The sequence below is a fragment of the Heliangelus exortis genome, chromosome 10, assembly GCF_036169615.1.
Source record: "Heliangelus exortis chromosome 10, bHelExo1.hap1, whole genome shotgun sequence".
Classification (NCBI taxonomy): domain Eukaryota; kingdom Metazoa; phylum Chordata; class Aves; order Apodiformes; family Trochilidae; genus Heliangelus; species Heliangelus exortis.
The window spans coordinates 4,702,124-4,724,316 of NC_092431.1; the positions used below are offsets into that span (position 1 = coordinate 4,702,124).

At 45.7% G+C, this 22,193-nt stretch overlaps 1 protein-coding gene across 2 annotated transcripts; it reads right to left on the bottom strand.

Annotated features, from left to right (window-relative positions):
- Positions 1-173: 173 nt before the first annotated feature.
- Positions 174-21,928, bottom strand: SMYD1 (SET and MYND domain containing 1). Of its 2 annotated transcripts, XM_071753199.1 has the most exons (10): positions 21,650-21,928; positions 13,942-14,118; positions 13,141-13,354; positions 11,504-11,634; positions 9,569-9,607; positions 6,503-6,695; positions 4,296-4,388; positions 3,459-3,622; positions 2,054-2,222; positions 174-616 (listed from the first exon to the last, which is right to left on the bottom strand). In XM_071753199.1, exons 1-10 carry the CDS (start codon positions 21,784-21,786, stop codon positions 458-460), a joined length of 1,476 nt encoding a protein of 491 aa, XP_071609300.1. In that variant the 5' UTR covers positions 21,787-21,928; the 3' UTR covers positions 174-457. The 2 variants fall into 2 exon arrangements, with proteins under 2 accessions (XP_071609300.1, XP_071609301.1); XM_071753200.1 differs by lacking the exon at positions 9,569-9,607.
- Between the last annotated feature and the right edge of the window lie 265 nt (positions 21,929-22,193).

The following is a 22,193-nucleotide window of genomic DNA, read 5'->3' on the forward strand; positions in this document are numbered from 1 at the left end:
AGGTGTACATGACACTTTGTGGAACCAGCTTCCCACTCCCACAGCCCCTTGGTCAACCACTCCACCATCCATGGACATCACTAGAAAGAGAAATCATCACAAGGAAGTGATGGGGAAAAAAACACTTAGGGAAGAATCAATCAAAATTTAACCACAGACTTCAGGATCAGGACTTCTGTAGAGAGAAACAGGCTTACAGTAAGAATGTAAATTATATTATACCAGGGTTTTTAATGTTAGTGGTAGAAAAAGGATCTTGTTTGCTCCAAGATCGCTTCTGATTTGAGCCCTCAGAAGATTTTTCAGGACTCTGCCCCAGCAGGTCCATGCTTCCAGACTGGTGCTACTGGGAAAAATCCTTATGGATATATGACATTCCTATATCACATTCCCACATCAGGAGGTGCCACAGGTGCGATATTATCCCACAAGCATGAATCTGTGTCAGGCTCAAGGTTTATTCCTTCTTGTGGAAGAGGCTTGGTGAGGTCTCATTGCTGGGTTCAGGCATGACTTGAATCTTTTGGTTTTTGAGGGCAGCTTCCCTCATCTTGTAATACATGAACTCATTCTGCTTGAACATGCGCAGCTCCATCTCCGTCTGGACACGCATGACCTGAGGGACACATCACAAAACCTGTGACACAAGGGATTCTCAAAGCAAGTGAAAAACAACTGCCTAAAAATGGAGACAATCCTTCAGGGATCTTCTAGGGCATCTATGACTTAACCTAGGTGTGCCACCAGCAGGAAGAAAGCTGACTGGACACAGATATCCAGTTGCTTTCTCAGACCTGGTTGTCTGTCTCTGTAACGAAAGCATCTCCTGCACCTGAGCTGTTCCACAGGCTGCTGAGAAGCCTCATGCTCCCAAACCAGATGCAGGGCCCAGAGGTGATGCTGTGCAGAGCCAGGGAGTGAGGGAGCTTCCCACTCACACCCTGGGACTGTCCCCTAGTGTCACCCATCACCAGGGTGGGGGTTACCTCACCTGGGAGAAGGCAGGAGAAGGGGAGAGGGATGCTCAGCCCCTCTGCAATCATGTCATAGTTGCATCCCAGGATTCATGGTGAGCAGAGTCATCCCTAGTGCTGCAGGGGCTCAGAAGGGATTCTAGGAAGCCTTTTTATACCTGCCTGTGAGTTTGTTCCACCCTTGGATTAGGAGCACAGAGATAAGCACATGCCATATATCCCCTATATTCTTCTTAATGTTAAGGGGGAAGGGAAACCCAGGAACAGAGGTGCTGGGGTCTCACCCTCTGCTACATATAGGGGAACAGTCAATAGACAGGTTGGCTTGAGGTAGTAGATGATAATTTTCTGATCATATAAAATTAAAAGGTTACAGCTCTGTTATAATGGGCACTAAGACACCAGTACAGGATTTCATTTGGTATCATGTAAGTTTTTTTAGCTAATAAAGGAGAATGCTGCAAAGCCAACAGGTCATAATAGGTGAATTAAAAGCTAAAGAAATTCCAGATCCCCAGATGGAACTGTAAATAGTTCAACACAGTTGAGCAGCTGTAGTTCCCTGGGATCTGCAGCTCTGGACCCTAAGCTGGGTGATACACCCAGAAGTCTTTTGAGAAGATATACATTGAAGCTTAGAAGGTCTGGGGGGTGGTAAATAAAGAGGAATGGACACTGATAAAGACAATTAGCTGGCAACCAAGGAACATCCACCATATATAAGCTGATGTCAGACTGCAATGCCATCCATTTGAGAGCAGAGCAGCCAGGTTGCTGGAAGATTGGGAGGCTCTGTTCTGGGGAACAGCATTTTTAAAGAAGATTCAGAGGCTCAGTGGCCATTTCTAATGTATTTCCTGATGCAGGATAAAGCTGTTTTTCAGGGATGAAAATTTCCCATAGAAAGAGACATGCATGTCCCAGCAGACTGTGCCAATCTAGAGAAGAAAATCACCATGCTTGTGAGAAGCAGGTAGCACTTGATGCTTCTCTGAGCTCTTATGGGTGGATCGTTTCTCCAGCTTGAATGGAATCTTGCCCTGACAGAGAGCAGAGATGACACAGGAGCTGACACCTACCTCCAGGTCTTTGGTGATTGGGTGGGAAGGTCCATGGGTTATCAGGAGAATGCCATAGGCTTTACAGATCAAGCCATGCCCAAGTTCAATGAGACCAGCATGCCAGTGAGTCACTCCTGCCCGCATCATGGCCATCCCCAGCTGCGCGTTGTTGGGGTGGTAAATTTTCCTGGGAAAAAAAAAAAAAGCATTGAGTAATTTTAGTTCAGGAAAGATCTGAGTTCCCAAGTGATTTTCAGGGATTATGTTTGCCAAAGAGCAGGTTGTTGACTAAAGTGAAGAGCCTATTGCATTCAGTGCCACCAAAATGGGCAGCCCTACTTAGAAAGAGGCAGGCAGGAGCTGCACAAGGACACGAGTTGGTGTGAAAGGGGGTGAACCACCTGCAGACAGAGAAAGCTGGACACCTGAGTTGGACAGTGTCATTGTTTTGGCACAAAAAAACCAAAACCAAAACCAAACAGATCTGACCCTGAAGTCCAGACAGCACCAACTTAACTTGAGGTGCTTATTGAAGTGCCTAAATCAAGAATGTAAAAACCAGCAGCTTCTCATTCAAAGTGGGGACAGAAACAGGTGGTTCCAGAAACTCCAGAAATGTTCATTGCAATCCCTGGAGATCCATCCTCATCTCCAAAGACAGTAAGATCTCTCCCCTATGGCCAGTACCCAAGGTGAGCAAGATGAATCCTGGTCTCTACATCCAACTTTAGAAGCTCAGGCAGATTAGAAGCTGCTTGGATCTACCTGAAAACCTGCCTTTTAAAGGCTTTGTTGGCATTCTGAATTGGCAGATCTTAAAGCAAGGAAGAAAAATACTGCAGTAATTTTGATACTCATCAGTCCTGTAGTAAAACCTCAATAAAGTACATCACTTTTACTGTGAGGTTTGTCCTAGATCAATGTGAACTAACCCTACATAAATTTACTCTCAGTGAGCTTTTACTACAGGACCTGTGCATAGTAACTAGCTAAGACAAAAATCCATGTCTTATTCCAGAAGGAAGGGATTTCTCAAGTGACAACCATTTGACACTGTTTTCCATTTTCTCTGTAACTTCTCCTTCCTGCAGGGTGCAGGGGAACAGACCATCTCCTGCAGTGACAATTTCTCTGTCCTACACCCAGGTTCTGTGTCTTGCTACCAGGACAGCCCTGAGATGCTTCTGAGACAAAATCAAGAGGCTAATGAAAGTTGTACCCAAAAAATTTGTCTCTTACAGTTTAGTAAGTCAAGGTGTTTGGAACCTCTTAAGCATTTAGTAAGAGATCTCACTCTGCCTGGTGATATAACTTGGTCCCAATCTGCCAGCATCACTGCCCTGATGGGAGCAGACTAAGGAAGTTCTTCCCATAACACACTGCCTAACCACAAAGAGCTGCCAAAAAGAGGGCACAGACATACATGTAGCCATCCACCATCCTCTTGGCATAGTCAGCTGCTTCCTCAAACATCTGGAGGTAGGAGAGCACCTCAGAGGCAATGCTGAGGATCCTCAGGAGGTAGATGTTGGTGTCCCCCAGCACTGGCTCCTGTTTCTTCAGGCACTCACGGCACATCTTCACAACCTGTGCCCAGGGGAGGCAGAGGGAGGAAGGGAAAGTCAGAGCACATTTAGCCCCAAACCTGCCACACCAAAGCCCTGTGGGTCACAGGGTCCATACTAGTCCTGGAAACAAGTCAGCCTGGAGTCCCCCAGCTGTACTGTCCCATGCCTGCCTGCTTGGCTGTCTCATGGCTGCACCAAGATCTCTGCTCTGGGGGGCTGCAGCCTTTTCCCAAAGCAAGTTCAAGCCTAGAGGCAAACAGAGCCCACAGGTCAATGCATGGGGCAGGTGTCCTGAATGTTGTGTCCCCCTCCCAGACTCACTGTGCTCCATACTATGAGGCTGCCTGGCAGGGTCAACTGATTGCAAACTCATGTTTTGTGCCCAAGAGGCCCTTGGTCCAACACCTGTGTCAATCAGAGGTGTTGGAAGCCCCTTGAATCTCTTTATATTGTCACTATGAAAGAAACCAAGCTGGGATGTTGTCTCAGACACCATCATGCTTTACAGGAGGCAGAAACCTCTGTCAGCTTTTGCAATGTGAGTGCCAAGAGAGCAGGAGGCAGGTGAAGATATTAAGATTACTGTGATGAGGGGGCTTGTTTCATCCTTAAATCATTGAAATAAGGAGGGATAAGACCTACTTTCCCTGGCAGTACATCTACAGCAAGAGAGAAATGGTACCAGGACTCACTTCATGGTAAAGTCCCTCCATGCGGGCCTTGGTGATCTTCTCCAGAGTGTCCTTGGAGAACTGGATGACCTCCTTCACTGTCTCTGGAGAGGGCTGGGGACAATGTTAAGAAAACCAGTGAGGAGAACACATTGTCTGATGCACACATGTATCTGAGGGCAGGAGGCTCATTTAGGCATGCCTGGCAAAGCACTAACCAGCTTTAATTAGATGCCTCCTCCATTTAGTGCTGAAATATGACTTTGTTATATCCAACCCCATCATTCATCTTCCACTTTTCTGAGCCTTCCAAATTCACATTTGCAAACTATTCTAGCCCAGGAATCCCTCACCTTCCTTGTCATCAATAGGAAATCTGAAATCAGCCTACAACTGGATGATTCCAGGAGCCTGCAGAGAGAGCCTGGTCTGAAGATGCAAGACAGAGCCAGAGCACTGGAATGTGTCCAGCAGCCAGGCAGGACCTCTGGGTGAAGATCAGAAGGAGAGACCCAGCATTGCAACAAAGGTCCTAAAGATTTGTAGTCAGGACCATGGGACTGTCCTGTTGCCTTTTTTCCCCACACCTGGTCAAGCAGATTTTTGAGGAATTTGTGAAATCCAGCTAGCTGGGAGAAGCTTTTGAAAGCATAGTATGGAAGGATAACCAGTAGCTTTCCAGAGCCACACACCCCCCATGGGCCCTATAAATGTGTCATGATTTATTGTTCTATATTATTAGACAGAAATTATCACAGCTAATCAGATCCTGGCAGCTGTTTGAGCAGCACACAGGGTGTCCCAGTGCACAGAGCTCATCCAAAGGCAATGTTACCATCGGGGTAAATCACATCACTCTGAGTAAAGACTCCCAGACTAGATACATTAACCAGCACTTCCACAGCAGATTTGTCTAATAAAAATCCTCTCTTGCATTTATCAGTCCCCTCAGCCTGTTGCCAGTATCAACACTGGGAACTTTGCTACTCTTTGGAAGGGGTGAAGAACTGAAGGCTGGAGCAGCTGCTGAGGATGTAGGCTGTCAATCTGGCCTGTATTCATAGCACTTTTTCCAGGCAGCTGTGAGCATTGCTGCTCTCAGGCAAGAGAACCTGAATTCAGAGAATGTGATAGAGCCAGTGGCCAGCAGACATGCTCTGTGGGTGAGGTCAGGCTGAACACTTATTGTCTGTGGATGGAATGGATTTTTAATAGCTGAGATCATGCACTTTGCATGGTTACAGGCTTTTTCTACATAGGCACTTCAGCTTGTGGAGGATATTTATCTGAAAGTGAATGTCTTCCCACTGGGTGCTGCAGAGCACCTCATGAATCACAGAATAACACAATTGTAGAACGGGAGAGGCTGGAAAAAACCTCTGGAGATCATCTAAACCAACCCCCCTACCAGTCCAGGTTCAACTAGAGCAGGTTGAACAGGATGGAATCCAGGTGGGTTTTGAATGTCTCCAGAAATGGAGATTCCACCACCTTTCTGGGCAGCCTGTTCCAGTGCTCTGCCACCCTCCTACTTATGAAGTTTTTCCTCATGTTTAGATCAAAATTCCTATGTTCAAGTTCATGCCCATTACCTCTTCTCTGTCACTGGACACCACTGAAGAAAGACTGGCCCCCTTCCTCATCCCCCATGAAAAGGGGAGGGTGCATCTCACTGCTCAGTCACAGATCAATGACAGGTCTTGAATGAGAGCTGAGACTTTTTTTATGCCATCCACTGGAGGAGGTGTTCAGAAATACTTCTACAGAAAGTCTGTATCACTGAATCACCTGCAATGAATTTTCATTTCTTCTTTTCAAAACTTTGATTCACTTTCAGTTCCTCAAAAACCACCTTCACAATCTGAACACCAGCATTTCTCTTATCTCTAGTTGTAATTTTCTAGGACTAGTTTTAGCATTCTGCCTATTGATGGACTGCTAGGTTAGATATAAAGGCAACTTTGGAAGGCATTTTTAAATTAAAACTGCATGTTTGTAGCATGATAGGGATTAAACTGCCCTTCCATGATGGGCTCAAAATGGTGTTGTGCTCAATCAAGGTTCAGGTTTTCATTTTTCACATTTGTCAGGCAGGCTTCTGTCAAAATCTGTGTTGCTATTAAGAGTGTCCTCAGGTGGAGGAACCATGGTCATAGGAACACAGATGCCTTGGTGGAGGAGATGCAAATGCCTCTAGGTTTGGAGAGAGCAGGACAAAGAGAGCATACCTTGCTTTCCCCTTCCTTCACTGCCAGCATCAGGTCATCCTTGGTCTGTTTTTTGCAGTGCTCACAGGTGCAATCAAAGTAATACTGCTTCTTCAGCTGCTTTCTCCTCTCCTCGCTCAGGTTGAGGAAATCCACATAGGAAACAGTCAGCTCATCCCCTGGAGAAATCTTGTTCAGTGCCCGCAGCTCGATCCTGGGTGCAAAGGAGAGGAGATGGGGTCATGGAGAAGAAGCAGAAGGAAAAGTGCAGCTGTAGATCCATCAGGGATAATCCTGCCCCTGCCTTGCAGAAGTGAGCCCTCAGCCCTGGGGACTGCTTTAGCTCTTCAGGGAGGCAATGAAGCAACAGGCAGCTGTCTGGTTCACTGAATACAGAATAAAAACACAGTCAGAGCAGCTTGTCCTGCCCTTCTGCAAGTCCCTGGCAGGGATACAGAAGGGTCAAAGCTATAATCAAATTACAGCTCCATCTTTATCTGGATGGGATAAACACAGACATAAACTTTTATTATGTCGCAGCAGTTCTTGCCAGGGGAAAGCTCTGCCATGAGAAATACCCAGCAAGCCTTGCAAAATGCTGAGTTTGGACTTTGGGTCATTGTTTTAAGTACTGCTCTGCACGCCACCCACACAGCCCTGGCTAGACTCCCAGCTCCCAGGCTGTGCTGCTTTCAGTATCACTTTCACTCTGAAAACTTAAGGCAAATTCCCTCTGGGTGCTGGGTAAAAGATGTCCTCACCCTGTTCACTCTCCTCTGTAAATAAAGGCTTAGAAACAATTCTCAGGATTTTATGTAGCCTGTTTGCTCTAATATTGCCAATACAAAACACAAGGAAACCACCTGTCTCTGTTACTAAACCAGAATCCACAGTAAATCCATAATGACATCCCTGTGGAAAGGCAGATCTCTGCACCTGCTTTTCTCTCATGTCTTTCCCTGCAAAAGATCTTAAATAACATGGAGAGTCAAAACTATTCCCTTGCTCTTTCAGTCTACAAGTTAAATCTCCAGTTACTCTGGGCCATCTCTCAGTCGTGGAAGCTGGACAGGCACAACTGGCTGAAAAATTTGGCCAGAGCAGGAAAAAGTTCCACCAAATGCCAATTCCAAGGTGATGTTTCTGTGTCCGTCTACTCCCCCACCTGCTAGTGACTCTGTCACTGTTAGAAATAAGACCAATGACCTTGGGGTTTCTGCTCAGACCAGTTAGTTGGTTAAACATATTTTTGCAGCTGGGAATATTCATGAGCTATTAAAATGGAGCCATTCCCAGGGGCTGATCTCCCACCCTGCCATCTCACTGCAGTGTGGTGCATCTGTCCTGGGATTCCCCCACCATGGGCAGTGTGTGCCTTGATCCTTCTCCTGAGCCCAGCAGCATCTTTGATGAATGAGATGGACCTGGGGCAGAGCTGCTGACTTCCACCTGAACATGGGGGGCTTTAGATGGGACTCAAGGAAGGGCTCACCAAAAGCAGAAGTGGCATAGAACCCAGAGGTCTCACTAGGGGAGAAGCTTTCTGGGGAGAACATGACTTTTTCAGGTGCAAAGGGATTGCAATTTCCTTGTAATTCCCATTACAAGTTCTCAGCACCAAGGGCATAGCTCTGAGCCTTATGGCTGTGCCAAAGCTGTTATGAAAACTACTCCCCAGGGCTGGTCTTGACCTTCTCTGGGTTTTAGATCATATCAACAGCATGTTTCATACAACATTTATCACTAAACATGCCAGCATCACGACAGGCAGCTATTAGTTTTGTCACAAACATGGAAAAATACCACTCAGAGAAAGGTACAACCCATTACTCTGCGAGAGAGTGCATGAAAAAGAGCAGTTCCCATCAGAAAGGTTTAAAAGTATAAACATTCCTTTGAGGAACTTAAGGAGACCCTCGTTAAAGTGAGCCATGCAACCAGAGAAGTAAAACCAAACCTCTGACTTTTATGATGCCCCTGACAGACTAAGCACTGTTGGGATATTTTAAGCAGCCATCCCTTGTGTGGAGGGAATGGAAAGCATTTGGGATAAGACAGGAAACACACAGCATACTCCAAATGCTACAGTTAAAGAGACACCATCAGCTGAGAGCAGCCCACCAAGCTTGTCTTTCCCCAGTGTCTGCCCCAAGCACCAAGGACCTCAAAACACACACTCCCCATAGCCCAAAACTCAGGTTGCCCCAGAATAGCAAATGTAATCAGAATTGGAATTTCTTTGCTTGGTTTTATGGTCCTATTTATGCACAGAGTAAGGTCAATAGAGAAAAAGAGCGTTTCAAAAGTATTTCACATCTTATTTGAGGAAATTGAGTGCTTTCTTGAAATTAGGGTTTAAAGACAACAGTGTCCCTTTAACAGGACAAACTATATACCAAGCAGAGTGAGCTAAGCAGAGAATTTATCCTTTTTTTTTTTTTTTTTCATACATCTTATTTTTTGCATACATTCTTTAGTTGGGATCAGGTAACAGTGACATCATTAAAGGGTTAAAATATTAATCAGGTATTATGATACAAAAAGATGAAACCTGCATCTCAGGGTATGGCTACTGTACTCAACACACTCAACAGGCACCTTCAGTTGCAAAAGAAACGTGGACTATTTAGTGTGTCAGTAATGCAATCATTTCTCCTCTCCGAATATGCAAGGTTTTATTTTGGGCTGCATGAGATTAGTGAGACCTTGTTCTGACTTTCATGCTCTTGCCATAGTCAGGGGAGAAGAAATGAGAAGTGGAAAAAGGAGATACTGACAGGGAGGAAACAGGGAGAGGGTGGGAAGTCAGGGAGGGAATTTGGAGTGGGAGACATAGTTACAGTATTAATTTACTACAAAATTAATTTACTGCACTATTGTTTTAATTTACTACAAAATGCAAAGTTAAGTGAGGTTTGGGTTTAGTGGGGTTTTTACACAGGGGAGGAGTAGAAGTTGATAAAATAGGGAAAGTCAAATTTTCTGCAAACAGAGGGAGCCCCTTGGGCTGTTTGCAGCTTTTCTATTAATATGGGGCATGAGGAGTACAGGGCAAGGGGAAGGACAATGCTTTCAAGACTGACCCACCTCATCTGTGTGTGGAACATTGATCTTACTGCCTCATGACTGAAAGACAAAACAAACATCTCCAGTTTACACAGGTGCAAGTACATAAAAAACCCAAACCCCTGGGTAGTGGCATAGGGCATCAGGACATCATCCTGACAGGGGGCAAGGGGCCTCCTGGTGCCTGGTTCATGTAGAGCTTCACGTTTGCCATGCAGCTGCCATAATCAAGTTACCACAACCAAATTACTCATTGATGGATTTGGGTGAAAACTCTCCTGGCTCCATGATTCTAAGGGTGGTCTCATCCAGGGGGTGAACCAAACCAGCTTCTAACATTGGGCAGGTGCAATAGGGTTGGTTGTCCTGCACAGCAGTGACTCCACTAACATGAGGAGTCACGTTTTATAAAACACAACTTGAAATGAAAATCATACTGGGGTATCAGCAACAAGGACTGGGCACTGTGGTGAGTTTAGTGGGTTCTCAAGTCCTGTATTGTGCCTTGAGCACTGATGGAGAGCTCAGTCCCAACAACAGGAGTTGATCATTATGTTCCCTCAGAAAGACAAGAAACCTTCATAGCCTACCTGGCCAGTAACCAGATGGTCAAGTTCAAACAGTTACAGGATACATATGAGAGCTCCACCAAGCTGCCAGGCAGACAAAATGTCATCCCTCTACTTAACCACCCAGAAACTCAGGGCTGCAATCACTGCTAGTCACCTCCTCCACTTCTCAGGCTGGTTGGAGGCTCTCCACCATCCCACTATGGATCTGATCCAGGGCAACTGGATATCAGAGCACGGACTCCAATCTGACTTTGGATCTGACTCCAATTTCCCACCAAGGTAATCATCCTAATGCAGTTTCATTTTCTCTTTGTTCATTTACCAGCTGCTTGATAAGCACTGGCATAATTTTATCAGGTAAAACCAGCAGCAAGAACTGGAGTGCAGAAGCAATGTGTTAAAGAAGGGAAGGCTGGAGAGTTAAAGTTTGGCGAACAAAGGAATTTGTAAAATCTTAAGACCTAGTGGAATATTTGGATTAAATACTGTAGCTGTGAAGTTTTTGGCAAGCAGTTTCCCTCAGTTAATATCTTGCACACAATGCAACTTGCTGGATCAGCAGTTCTGTCCATTCTGGTATGGGAGGGAAAAGCAGAGAGAACATCACTCCCACAAGCTGCCCCAAGCACAGAGAGCAGCAGCTTCTCCTCTCAGCTCTGCTGAAACATCCCTGCATTTCCAACTTTATCTCTTTCCATCTCACACATCCCACAGAAATTTTCTTATGGGGCTTGAGAATGGGGGATGCCCAGCAGGTTAGAGCATCCTGCACATGTTTTGGTTTGCAGATAACAGTCATTAAGATACCATTGCTAAAGAGTTAATCAGTGATTAATAGAGATGGTACCTGATCACAAAGGGGCTGTGTTAGGGATAGCAAAAAACAGATCAGCAGATGGTGATGTGCAGCTGATTGCAAGCTTTGTTATGAGAAACTCTGTGGACTTAGGAAAATCTTTTAAAATTTTTGACCATAGTTGTTCCTTAACTATTTATAAATAAAGCCACACTACAGGGGTGATCAAGGCAGCTGCTCAGTACTTTTTCTACCTATTTTGAGTCTGATTTCAAAACCCACAGAAACTAGGGAAAAATTCTTTTCTTGTTTCCTGAGTTTGGGGTCACAACTCATGTATTTATTTATTTATTGTGCATCAGAAAATAATCTTTAAGGCAACAATAATGCGAGAGATAGCAGCTCCTCTACAGAAAGAAATTCCTGATTTATTTTTTTTTTCTTTTTACTTTTTTCTGAGCTAGAGAAGGAGAAGAATAAATAGATTTTCTAGGGCTGGGATCTGACACTGTGGGGTCAACAGAGTCTGCCAAGCTGCCCTTTTGCATGCAACCCCCACAGCACCTGAGGAAAGAAACATCCACTCACTTGCCATTGTTGAAGATGACAGTACAGTTGGGCCAGCAGTCGTGGTTGGCCTGGCAGAGGTTGGGGAAGATTCCCACACCAACAGCTTGCAGTCCTCTTTGGTCACTGAGGGTGAACCCATTGCAGCTGATCTAATCCCAAAACATAGGCAGGAAAAATCATTAAGGGAGAAGCAGCTGAACCTGGCTGCAGTCAAGATTTCTCAGTTCCCACTGATGCTCTGGAAGAGGTTAATCTGCAGCATCCCATCTCCAAACTTTGAGGAGGAAGGAGGAGTTCCTATGAGACTATTGCAGAGAGTAACTGAAGAAAAAGCAACTTGAGTTGGGGTAAAACATCAGAAGAGAAGCAATGCAGGACCCATGCAGATGGACCAATTCAGAGCAAAGCTGAGTAAATCCTGCAGAATATTTGCTGTTGATATTGACTTGGGATGTCTAAGATAATTTTGGTTTGACATTGATTTCCTTAAACTCACTTCCTGCAAATAATTCAGAAAAAGGTCAAAGGAAAATGAATTTGAGGCAATTTAAGCAGAGCCTAGGCAGAAGAGCAAAGTTCACACTTATTAAAACAGGTATTAGAAATTAACCTTGAGAGCTGCATTCATCCTGGTCACATACACTGGGTAGCCCACAGAGCTTACAAGAAACAATTACTACTGTTTGTTATGAGTCCCACATGATTTTCAGAATGACTGGTTTTGGGTGGCATATGTGCCAAGAATAAATTACTGTAGTTTTTCTACATGGTACATTTTTATTATATTTGAATGGGCCAGGTTTTTTAGTTGCAAACATAAACAAAGGAAATATTTGCAAGAAGAAAGTGTAATAGGCTATACCAAAGGAAACCATTAACTCAGCTGCCAATTATTTTACATTTTAATTATTTTATTTAATTTCTTAACTGATTCTGTACTTTACCTATACTCCCTTACTTCTCCATGGACAAGTTCTGTTGGTCACTAGTACACAAGTCTCCCTGCACCCAGTGGACTGGATTTGGTACCCAGTGGGTACCAAGGGATGCTGTGTCCCCTCCCTGTGCTGGCAAGGACAACTTCTTTGCCCCAACAGCCATCAGCAGAGGTGAGAGCAGGGTGTGCATCTCAGCTCAGCTCTCCCTGTCCTCTCAGCTGAGGGGTCAGTGCAGCCCAAGATACAGTGGGGGCTAGGGGCAGAACAGCTCATCCTGAACTGGCTTCTGGGCATTAATGCATATATTAAAACTGTTTTGTTACAATCAAATACATTCAATATACAATTACTAAAAATATCTTTAGTTTGATTTCCTTAGCTCCCTGAGGTGCACAGTGGGACCTGTGATGACAATGCAGCACCCATAGTTCAGCAAGCCACTTGCCTGTATCTTTAGACAGATAAAATGTTTCAGACCTTGCCTTTGCCATGCCTCAGTTTCCCAGTGTCAGTGCAGAAGTGATGCAGATGGGGAATGTGGCAGTTTTCCAGCCACCTGCAGCAAATGCTGGTCTCAGCCACCCCAAATCCTATGGCCTCTTACTGGCAAGAGAGGGATGAACTCTGGCATCCTCAACTCAGGCCAGTGGGAGACTTTCTTTGGGGAGCTGGCACTAAAATCAGCCCCCTCTTTGCCCCCCTGCCCCTCCAACATACCACCCCAAATATGTGGGAGATGAACTGCACTCCAAACTGCTGGCACTGGGGTGGCCAAAACTCGAGGAAGTTCTCCACATCGATCCGGAGCTCCTTCTTCTCCTCGTCATCGAAGCTGTTCACGTGGTTCTGGAGGTCATCGATGGAGACCATGCAGCCCTCTGACAGGCCACTGCCTTCCCTCTCTATCTTCCACATGATGCGTGCAGCCAGCCTGGCCAGGAGAGACCCCCAGTTGTTAGCACCACCCCCCAAAGGACCATCAAAACTCGTTTCATGAGTGGGAAATTGCGTGCAGACAGAGCGAGACAGGCTCTGCATTGGGTGGCTGATGGCTGAGCACCATCCAGGGGCTTTTGAAGGAAAAGGAGATGCAGGGCTTTGCCTCAACATCTATGTTTCCATCTGGAGAAGTGCTACAGACCCCAGGTCCCCAGCCCTCCACAACAGCTCCCATGTCCTTGAGAGTTCCTCTCATTTACTTGTGATGGAGCCAGGATGTGAATCGAAACTACCGCATCCTGTAGGCAAACAGGGGAGCACCCCATTACCCCTCCCTGTTTTCCCACACCTCCTCAGCTGCCCCAGGCAGGTCTGCCTCACCAAGCAGGCATGAAACCCCTTCATGTTCCAGATGCTTCTCCAGGTCCCCATCCCATCAGGGGATGCTCCTGGCTTTTCCCTCCACCCCATCCAAATCCTTCCACCCGCCTCTTCCTCACCACCCTCCCGAGGGTGCCCTGTCCTCTCTCACTGTCCCCAGGCTGCCAGCTCAGCCCCAGGGGGGGGGGCAGCTCTCACCTGATGTTTTCAGTGGGTGCTTTGCCATGCCTCTTGATGGCAGAGCACTCATTTTTGTGGTTCAGCCAAGCTGCTCTCTGGCAGGTCCTGTCGCAGTAGTAGGCGAACTTGCACTGGCCGCAGCGGTGGAGCTTCTCCTGGCGTTTGAAGCAGGTGTGGCAGATGACCTGTGTCAGGCTGGAAGGACAGAAGGACCCATTGGGTCATACCTTGGTGAAGGGACAGCTCTACCCAGCAAGGCTTCTTCTGCATCCCTGGGCTCCCCACACCCACTAAGGATGGACTCCCCTGAGGATTTTTAGGAGGGCAGAGAAACATCCCATCCAACTTCGTCCTCTTGCACTTGCCCTGTACTGTTGCTTTTCTGTTTGGCTGTAGGTGGGCAGGAATAAAGCATTCCCCAGCTCTCAGCCCTCTTGTCTGCAGCTCATCTGCTCCTCCTCCTCACCACCACCACTGTTTATAGGATTTTCCACCTGGCTTTGTTTTCTGCCTGTGGCTGAAGAGCCAGCCACACATTTTGCTGAGCAGAAAGCAGACACCTAATGAGTTTGTAGCTCTGGCGAGCACGAAGAAGAATGTGAAGGCAAAGATCCAGGCTGAGAGCTTCACCCACCTGCAAAATCTCCCACTTGGGCTGAAATGAAACCCCTCCTGAACACTGATGTTTTTCTGGGCTCTGCATGAGCCAAGTGGCCATCACCATGGGCTGACAGGCTTAGGAAAACATTGGGTGAGAGGGACCAAATGGGAAGATGGCTCTGAGGAGTCCTGATTGCTCTCCCAAGCTTTCCTTAGGCACAGGCAAGTTATGGGGATAAAAATATACATCAGAAGTATTCTGCCAGTGAGCAGACCACAGGTGTATCACAGTGAAGATGAGTGATAGATCAAAGGGGTTGCATAGGGAAACCTGTGTCTGGCCTGCTGGAAACCAAGCTACGTTTCCATGGATTAAAAGCAGCTTTGCTTGGCTTTTCTTTTTGTCACTGGGCCAAAGGAGCTGTACTGGAGGTATTGCACTTGGCAACTTTGGAACTGTGCTGGAAATAACATGAGGAAACCAAGAAAACTACCTCCTTCAAGGTAGACCTCATCACAAAGTGGATTATGCCTTTTCCTCCTTCCTTGGGTCACTGTACATGTCTCCTGGCTCTCCACTATCAGGACAGAGCCACACAGACCCCCAGACCAGGTGGGTTTGGGGCTCTTCTGGTCCCAGTGCCTCCACACAGAGAGTTAGCATGGATTAGTGAAGGTCTGAGGGACCTGGGAATATTGTCATCACCCACAGCTCATAGTGAGGAAACTGAGGCACAAGGAAATAAAAAATATTTTGATGACTACATAAGGAGACCATTTGGTGCAGGAGTCAGAGTCACAGAGTTCCCAGGCAAAGACTGTCCTGCCTCTTCATTATGCAGATTTATATAAACATACATTTGCATATTTATGCCTATCTCAGTAGACTTAAATGCATTTTCATTCCTCTGGCAGTATTGTGTGAGCTGCTGGCACAATTCTGCCTGTGCCTTGGCTCTTGCAGGGTGAAAAGTCCATTGCTGTAAAGCAGGATGACCCATGGTAGACAAAACCACGTTGTGAAAATGAAGTTTGGAAAATGAGAGTGAGCAGTGATGGTGCATGGGAGGGAGCCAGCACAGGGGAAGCATCCAGGATGGGGCAGGGAGGAGCACGTGTCTGGGAAGGGGGATGCAGCCAACTTCATTAAACTGGGAGCTGGTGAGAAATGTGAGGCTGTGCTCTGTCAGCTGTCAAGTGAGAGGGGCAGAGAAGTGCAAGGAGATTGCACTCCTTGTAAGGTAAAGGAGAGCCAGAGAGCAGATAAAACCAGTGTGGTTACAATGTGATGGGAAACATGGGGAGAGATTGTGTGCAGGGAATGGGACTCCCTTCTGCTGCCTGCTTGCTTTAGGAGCAGTCATAACGTGAAAAGACAGTTAAGGAAGTTTCCCTGTTCAGAGAAATGACAGGTCAGAGGGAATATGGTACAGCAAAACCCAGGTCCTAAAACAGGGGCTTGTCACCACCCCCCAGTCACTCTCTGAAAACAGAAAAATATTGAAGGCTTTGCTTTGCATTTTGCTGTTCATCTCATGGAGTGCCCAGAGTTTCCAAAGCAAACCCAGCTGGTGGAACTCCACACTGGCCCTGAGGAGAGGCAGAAATGCACCAAAAAAAAAGTTGCATGAGAGTTTCTGAGGAGGTGAAGGAGAAGTTAACATGGTATTGAAACTACAGACACAATTACTCCTAGGAAATCTGACTGGCAGGTACAAGAAATATCGTGCCTCTCACAAAACCCTTGAGGGATTCTCTGTGCTCAGAAATGGTTTGAAAGAAGACTGAATTTATTGATAATGTGGGTTACAAAGGCTCTGGAGGCTTGGGCTCAACTCTTGGCATGTTAAAAAAAATCAGAAAACACAGGTATTTGAGATTTATTGCCTAAATCTCCAACAAACATTTCTGGAGCCCTTCCTGACCCTGCTTCTCTTTGAAAATCATTCCACATCTCAGACTCTAAATCCTGCAGGTGCCTCTGGGCAGTTGTGCAAATTCCTGCTGTCCCAGAGCCAGAACCCTACATGGGGGTGGCAAAGTGGGGCTTTCCCATGGTTTTCCCATGGTTCCAGGACTGGACCTTACAGCAGACTCTGGTATCACCTGTCCCAGAGGTTAAACAACACTGAGGACACCAAAGACTTGCAATGGTCCACAGTGTCCCATCATCCTCTCTGCAATGCTTAAAGTCCTCCAAAGACTGGGGAGCAGCAAGAGGTTACTAAATCTTCCAGTCTGTGGAAATCACTGATCTGGCCCATAAAGTCCTTATTACAAGACAATATGGCTCCAGGTGGCCTGGGTGGATCTTTCTCTCCCTGCAGAGAGAGCAGTCCATGCCCATAGGATCAGGATGCTGCAAGGCAAGGCAGCACTGAAGGTTTCTGGGCACCTTCCCCAGAGCCCTAGAGATCTGAACATTACAGACCCAGGGATTGGCTTCTTTTGCTTTTTTTGTGGGGACAACACAACTGCTTTCTGCTGTGTCTATGTACACAGGTGAGCTCTGGCCATACATTTACTGCCATCTTTCATATATAGTGAGAACTTCCTTTTTTTCACTCTGCCCAAAAGCAGGACCTTCATTAGTACAGTGATGTCTGCAGCCCATCCAACCCCACCAGGTCAGTGATTTAGGACTGACTTGGTGGGCAGGTGCCACTGACTGACTCACTAAATGGCTTTTTTGGGAGCCTCAGGTTTCCTTGGCTTCTCATCCGAGTGTCAACTGCACTGAACTCTCAGGGGCTCAGGACCTTTGGTTTGACACAGATGAAGAGCACAACCACTGCTAATCCTGGACATAGCTACAGTCACAAAAGCCATGATTCAATGTGCCAGCCAACACTTGCAAGAGGTGACAGAGCACTGTCAGCTAAACCATGGTCCAGCAAGCATGGCTCTCAGTGAAAGTATAAGAAACAAATGTCTCTTGTGACTCCTTGTACTGGATTCAGAAGGATAAAGATCCTGCCAGGACAGAAGGGACAGGAATACATTAACCTCATTCCTAAAGCATGCATAACCTGAACATCTGCCCAACCATTTCCCACCCATCCCCCACAGCATCTCATGCACTGACCTGGAAAAGCAAGGGGAGATGTTTGTGGTGCAAAGGAATGAAAGGAAGATTTCCCTGAAAAGCTGATAGAGATGGAGAGCAGCTCACAAACTATTTGATGTGAGTTTATTCTACTCTGTCCATGACAGATGACCTGACTTACACCTAAGTCCAACTCCTTCATAAATATTACTGGCTGGCTGGGCAGTTCTCACCTCATGTTCAACAGGGGATGGCCTAAGAATAGCCTCAGATGAAGGCAAAGTCCACTTGGCTTTCACAGCAGGGGCTGGAACACTTCATTAAACACAACAGCCTAAGGAAACACACCCACCCCTCTCAGCAGTGAAAGGAAAGGGAGATACTCAGTAGCTGGCTTCTGCCAAGGATGCCTATAATGGTGAATTATTAGCACAAGAACAGTTTTGCTCCCTTTGCAAAGAGGACTGGAACTTAGAGGATTGGAGCTTAGTACTTTTATCTTTAAAATGTCAGGCATGACACATCCTAGTCTGCCTGCTTTGAATACAGGACTTATTTTAGATAAATGCTAAACTATTTTATTTTCAGTCTTTCATTACAAGCTTTTTCAGCCTCTTTTTAAAGAGGTGTGGGTGTGGCTTCCTTTACAAGAGCCAGGTTTTTACTCAGCTGTTACTTAAGCTTTTGAACAAATGAAATTATAATAAAAAAATCAACCCACAGAAAATCTTAAACCATGTGAATATGATCCTATTAGCTCTCAGTTTTTATAAGTGTCAACTCAGAGAATTTGTTTCCATGATCTTTTCATAGCCATACTGTTATGGAAAAGTTTGCATTTCTTACCTCCCTAGGTCTTCTCAGCTAGAACAACAGAGTTCTCCACATTTCCCTTGGAAAATGTTTCAAACATGCTTCACACATCAAAAAGGAGGGCAAAAAATCACATGACTTCAGGTTTTTAGCAGTTTGCAGATCACTCATCAAGCAGATCTTAGGTGATCCTGGCTTTCTGCCACATGACACTCTTTGCCTTGATGAGTGTCTCTCAAACTCCACTGGCAAACCATTTCTTGATGAAGGCTGACAGAGTTATATCAGGCATCTCCAGGCCTGTAGGAAATAAAAACTGACAGGCTTGAGAGCCAGCTGAGATGCCAGAGAAGAAGGTCACACATTGAGCCCAGGGGATGGGAACATCAAGGTCCCATAAAGTGGCAGTGAGAGAAAGAGTTCTGGGCTCTTGAAAGAAATAAGTGAAGAGGGAGGGAAGGATGAAACCCCAGCATGTAAGTGAAGCACTAGAGAAAGCTGCAGTGAGAGGTAATCAGAGAATCATTGTATTACAGAATTGTCATGGTTGGAAAAGACCTCTAAGGATACCAAGTCTAACCATCAAACAAACAAAAAAAAAAACGCAAAAAACCCTCAATCAACCAATCAAAAAAACCCAAACCAAACCAAAATAAACAAAAAATTACATATATCACCATCCCACTAGAGCATGTCCTGAAGTGCCTCATCTACACAGCTTTTTCATACCTCCAGGGATGGTGACTCCACCACCTCCCTGGGCAGCCTGGGTCAGCACCTGACTGCTCTTTCAATAAAGAAATTCTTCCTAATTTCTAAACCTCCCCTGGTGCAGCTTCAGGGCACTAAATGCACACCAGAGCTTTGCAAATCAAAAACTGACCACAACAAAGACAAAGAATTCCTTGGGAAGATACATTGCCAACTTGCTGCATCTACTTTAGGGCAAAGTGGCCCTGACACTGATGTTTTCTGAGTGCTCTTTCAGCTGATAGCAGCAAAGCTGATTCAAACACAGACCAGAGAGCATGTCTGCACTTTATCCAAACAGCAAAATACCAGACATCCCACTGAGTTCTGCAACCCCTTTCAATCAGTATTCACCCTCTCCCTAAGCAACCACCTCTAGTTCAGGTGGAACAAGGAGTCAGTGCTAGGTATCCACTCTGTTAAGCAAAAGGTTGTACAGAATCATGGAAGGGTTTGTGTTGGAAGGGACCTTTAAAGGTCATCCAGTCCAACTCTCCTGCAATAAGCAGGGTTAGCCCTGTGAGTCAGACCCTGGCAGGGAAATCTAAGAAACTATGAGCTGGCTGATGCCTGTAGGAACCTTTTTTAGCTTCACTTTGAGTTTTATGAACTTCAGGACTAAGAGTCTCTGGGACCAGGTGAGGAACTGCTGCTAGATGATTATCACTGCATTGAAGAGTACAACCCCTCACCTGTCTGAATGATTTCAGGGACCTCCAGGGGCTTCCAGGCTTGGATGCAGTCTGCAGATTTAGACACCTAGGTGTGCCCTCAGTGTCAAAGTAGAGATCCCAACAAAACACTCAGTGGGATCTAGAAAAGCATTCAGCTCACCCAGTCAGGTGTCTGTGTTCAGTGCACTTTATAATGCTCCATTGTCTATAATGTGCTCTAAGAGCTGGATTCACTTGCCTGGAGATAGGAGCCTGCTGTTATTTTAGGCTCTGCAGGGACAGCCATCTGGTCTGAGAGGAGGTTTGATTCTCATAAATCCTGTTCTGTACCTGTCAGCCCTAAGAGGATGTCACAGACACCCTGGGGCATCTCAAATGACACTAAACCTTTGTGCCACAGGAGGCTAAGAGTTCATTATTGCACAGCAGCATGAAGAAGAAGCAGAGAGGTAAGGATGACTGAAGTCTCACTTCTGAAGCAAATATAGTATCACAGCAAGATTCCAGCTAGTGAAACTGAAGTACAAGACCTAAAAGGACATGTCAAGGAGAGATGGTTTTGTCACCAACTACTGTAACTAAACTTAGGAAGTCAAGACTTTAACATATTAAAATAAAAAAGGGAATTTTTAATGTGAGCTTTTGCAATGACATATTAAAATAAAAGCTAAAATGTGTCATTGCTGCTACTGCAAATATTCATAAATATGTTCACTGAAAGTAAAATGTGTACTGAAAGTAAATATGTTCTGAAAGTAAAAGGGCAAGGAAAAAGTGAATGAAGCACAAAAAAAACCCCTATTTTCCTGCGCTGTTCATTTCATCCCCAGTTCTCTGCTGTTGCCAGATCACACAGTAGTATGAATCAACTTTAGCTGCAAGATAACCTGGATTAAAACAGCAGCACAAGCTCTGCTTGCAGCCCAGACTTTGTTAGCAGAACCTTCAGCTCACATTTAGCTCCTTGGTTTAAAAGTTCAGGCCGAATCCTGTTCTCAGCACATTAGAAGGTTGAACAACTTCTATTCATGTCTGAAGCTTTATTCTAGAATTATCCCATGGGAGATTAACACAGAAATTTGTTCTTTGTGTCTTTTCAACTTCCAGTGAATCTTCTGCCAACTTGAAGGGCAGAAGTGGGCACACCAAGCAGCACGGGCTGAACAAACATTGTTCTCCCTTGAAACAAGCAGCAGAAAAGTGGTTTTGCACCAGAATTCAGTTTCTGGCTATATCAGTGTAAACAAAAATTTAAAACTGGTCTCGTGCAAGAGTTCAAGCAGTTAAAGCTAGCTATAAATTTAAAATCCCTTTAACTGAAACAATATCACTTGCAAATCCCCACTAACTTCTAGTTTGAAGACAGCAGATGATGAAGCTGCACGTACAGCTGGGAGGTGGCACATGTGAGGAAAGCATAATACAACTCACTTTTATCCTGAACTATACATGGGACCCTTCAGTAAAGTCAGCCTGACATTTCTGTACCTGAATGACATTTACTCCTGGCAGTTCACCAGAATACAACATGGGTCCACTTTTGTAAGGCACTGAATTCAGGCAACTTTCACCTCATTCAGTAAAAGCTGATGGCATCAAGCACTTTGCAAGATCCCATCCTGGAAACAGATTGCACCAGATTAAAAGCTTAAAAGCTGATCTGAGCCCTGGGAAGAAGATTCACCTTAAGCTGCGAACGTATCTTTACAGAAGTGCTCTTGGCTTCCCCTTGCACAATTCTCTGATGCTGTCCAGACACTCTGAAACTTTTACCCACCTGGCCAGATAAAACTTTGCATCGGGATGGCTTTCATTCTGTGTTTCAGAAGTGCTTATCTCTTACCTATCAAAGACCACTGCAGCATAGGCTGGCTCCGCAAAGATGACATCCCCAGGCAAGAATTCCTTCTGGGCTTTCAAGCCCCTGCCTTTGCCTTCAGAGGTGAACACTTCAACTGACTCCATTCCTCCTTTGGTCATCCCAGGGACCTCAAGGCTTGGGAGGTGGGTATGTCAGAGCCACCCAAATCTCCTCTCACTCCCGTCAACTTCAACTTATAAAAGGGCTGTCCTCCCCCCACCCCTGGCCACACCGTTTCCCATAGGAGGGAGAGGGGGTGGGAGCAGGAGAGGCAGGAGGTGAAAATCCCCTGCTCAGTGTCACCAACCTATGCAGGGAGAGCACAGGACTGGGGCTTTTCCTGCTTCATTAGGAAACCCCTCTCTGAAACCAACGTTTGGAATAGTTTCCCCCAGCCACAGGCAGTTGTGTACGTTACGACTCAGATTAATTTATACTCTCCCATTGGAGAGAGAATGTACTCTCTTTGCAAGGGTATTTTTAGCAGCCACATGCTTCTGTCTCTCAGGAAGCAACAGCTGAGACA

Bases quoted from the DNA above. Each gene is read 5' to 3' on its own strand.
- SMYD1 (XM_071753199.1), bottom strand. From the start codon at position 21,786: ATGACCAAAGGAGGAATGGAGTCAGTTGAAGTGTTCACCTCTGAAGGC. The intron at 6,696-9,568 runs GTGGGTCAGTCT...CTTTGCACCCAG, and splicing joins ATGTTCCACACACAGATGAG to GATCGAGCTGCGGGCACTGA. The intron at 617-2,053 runs GTAGGTGTCAGC...TGTGTCCCTCAG, and splicing joins CAATCACCAAAGACCTGGAG to GTCATGCGTGTCCAGACGGA.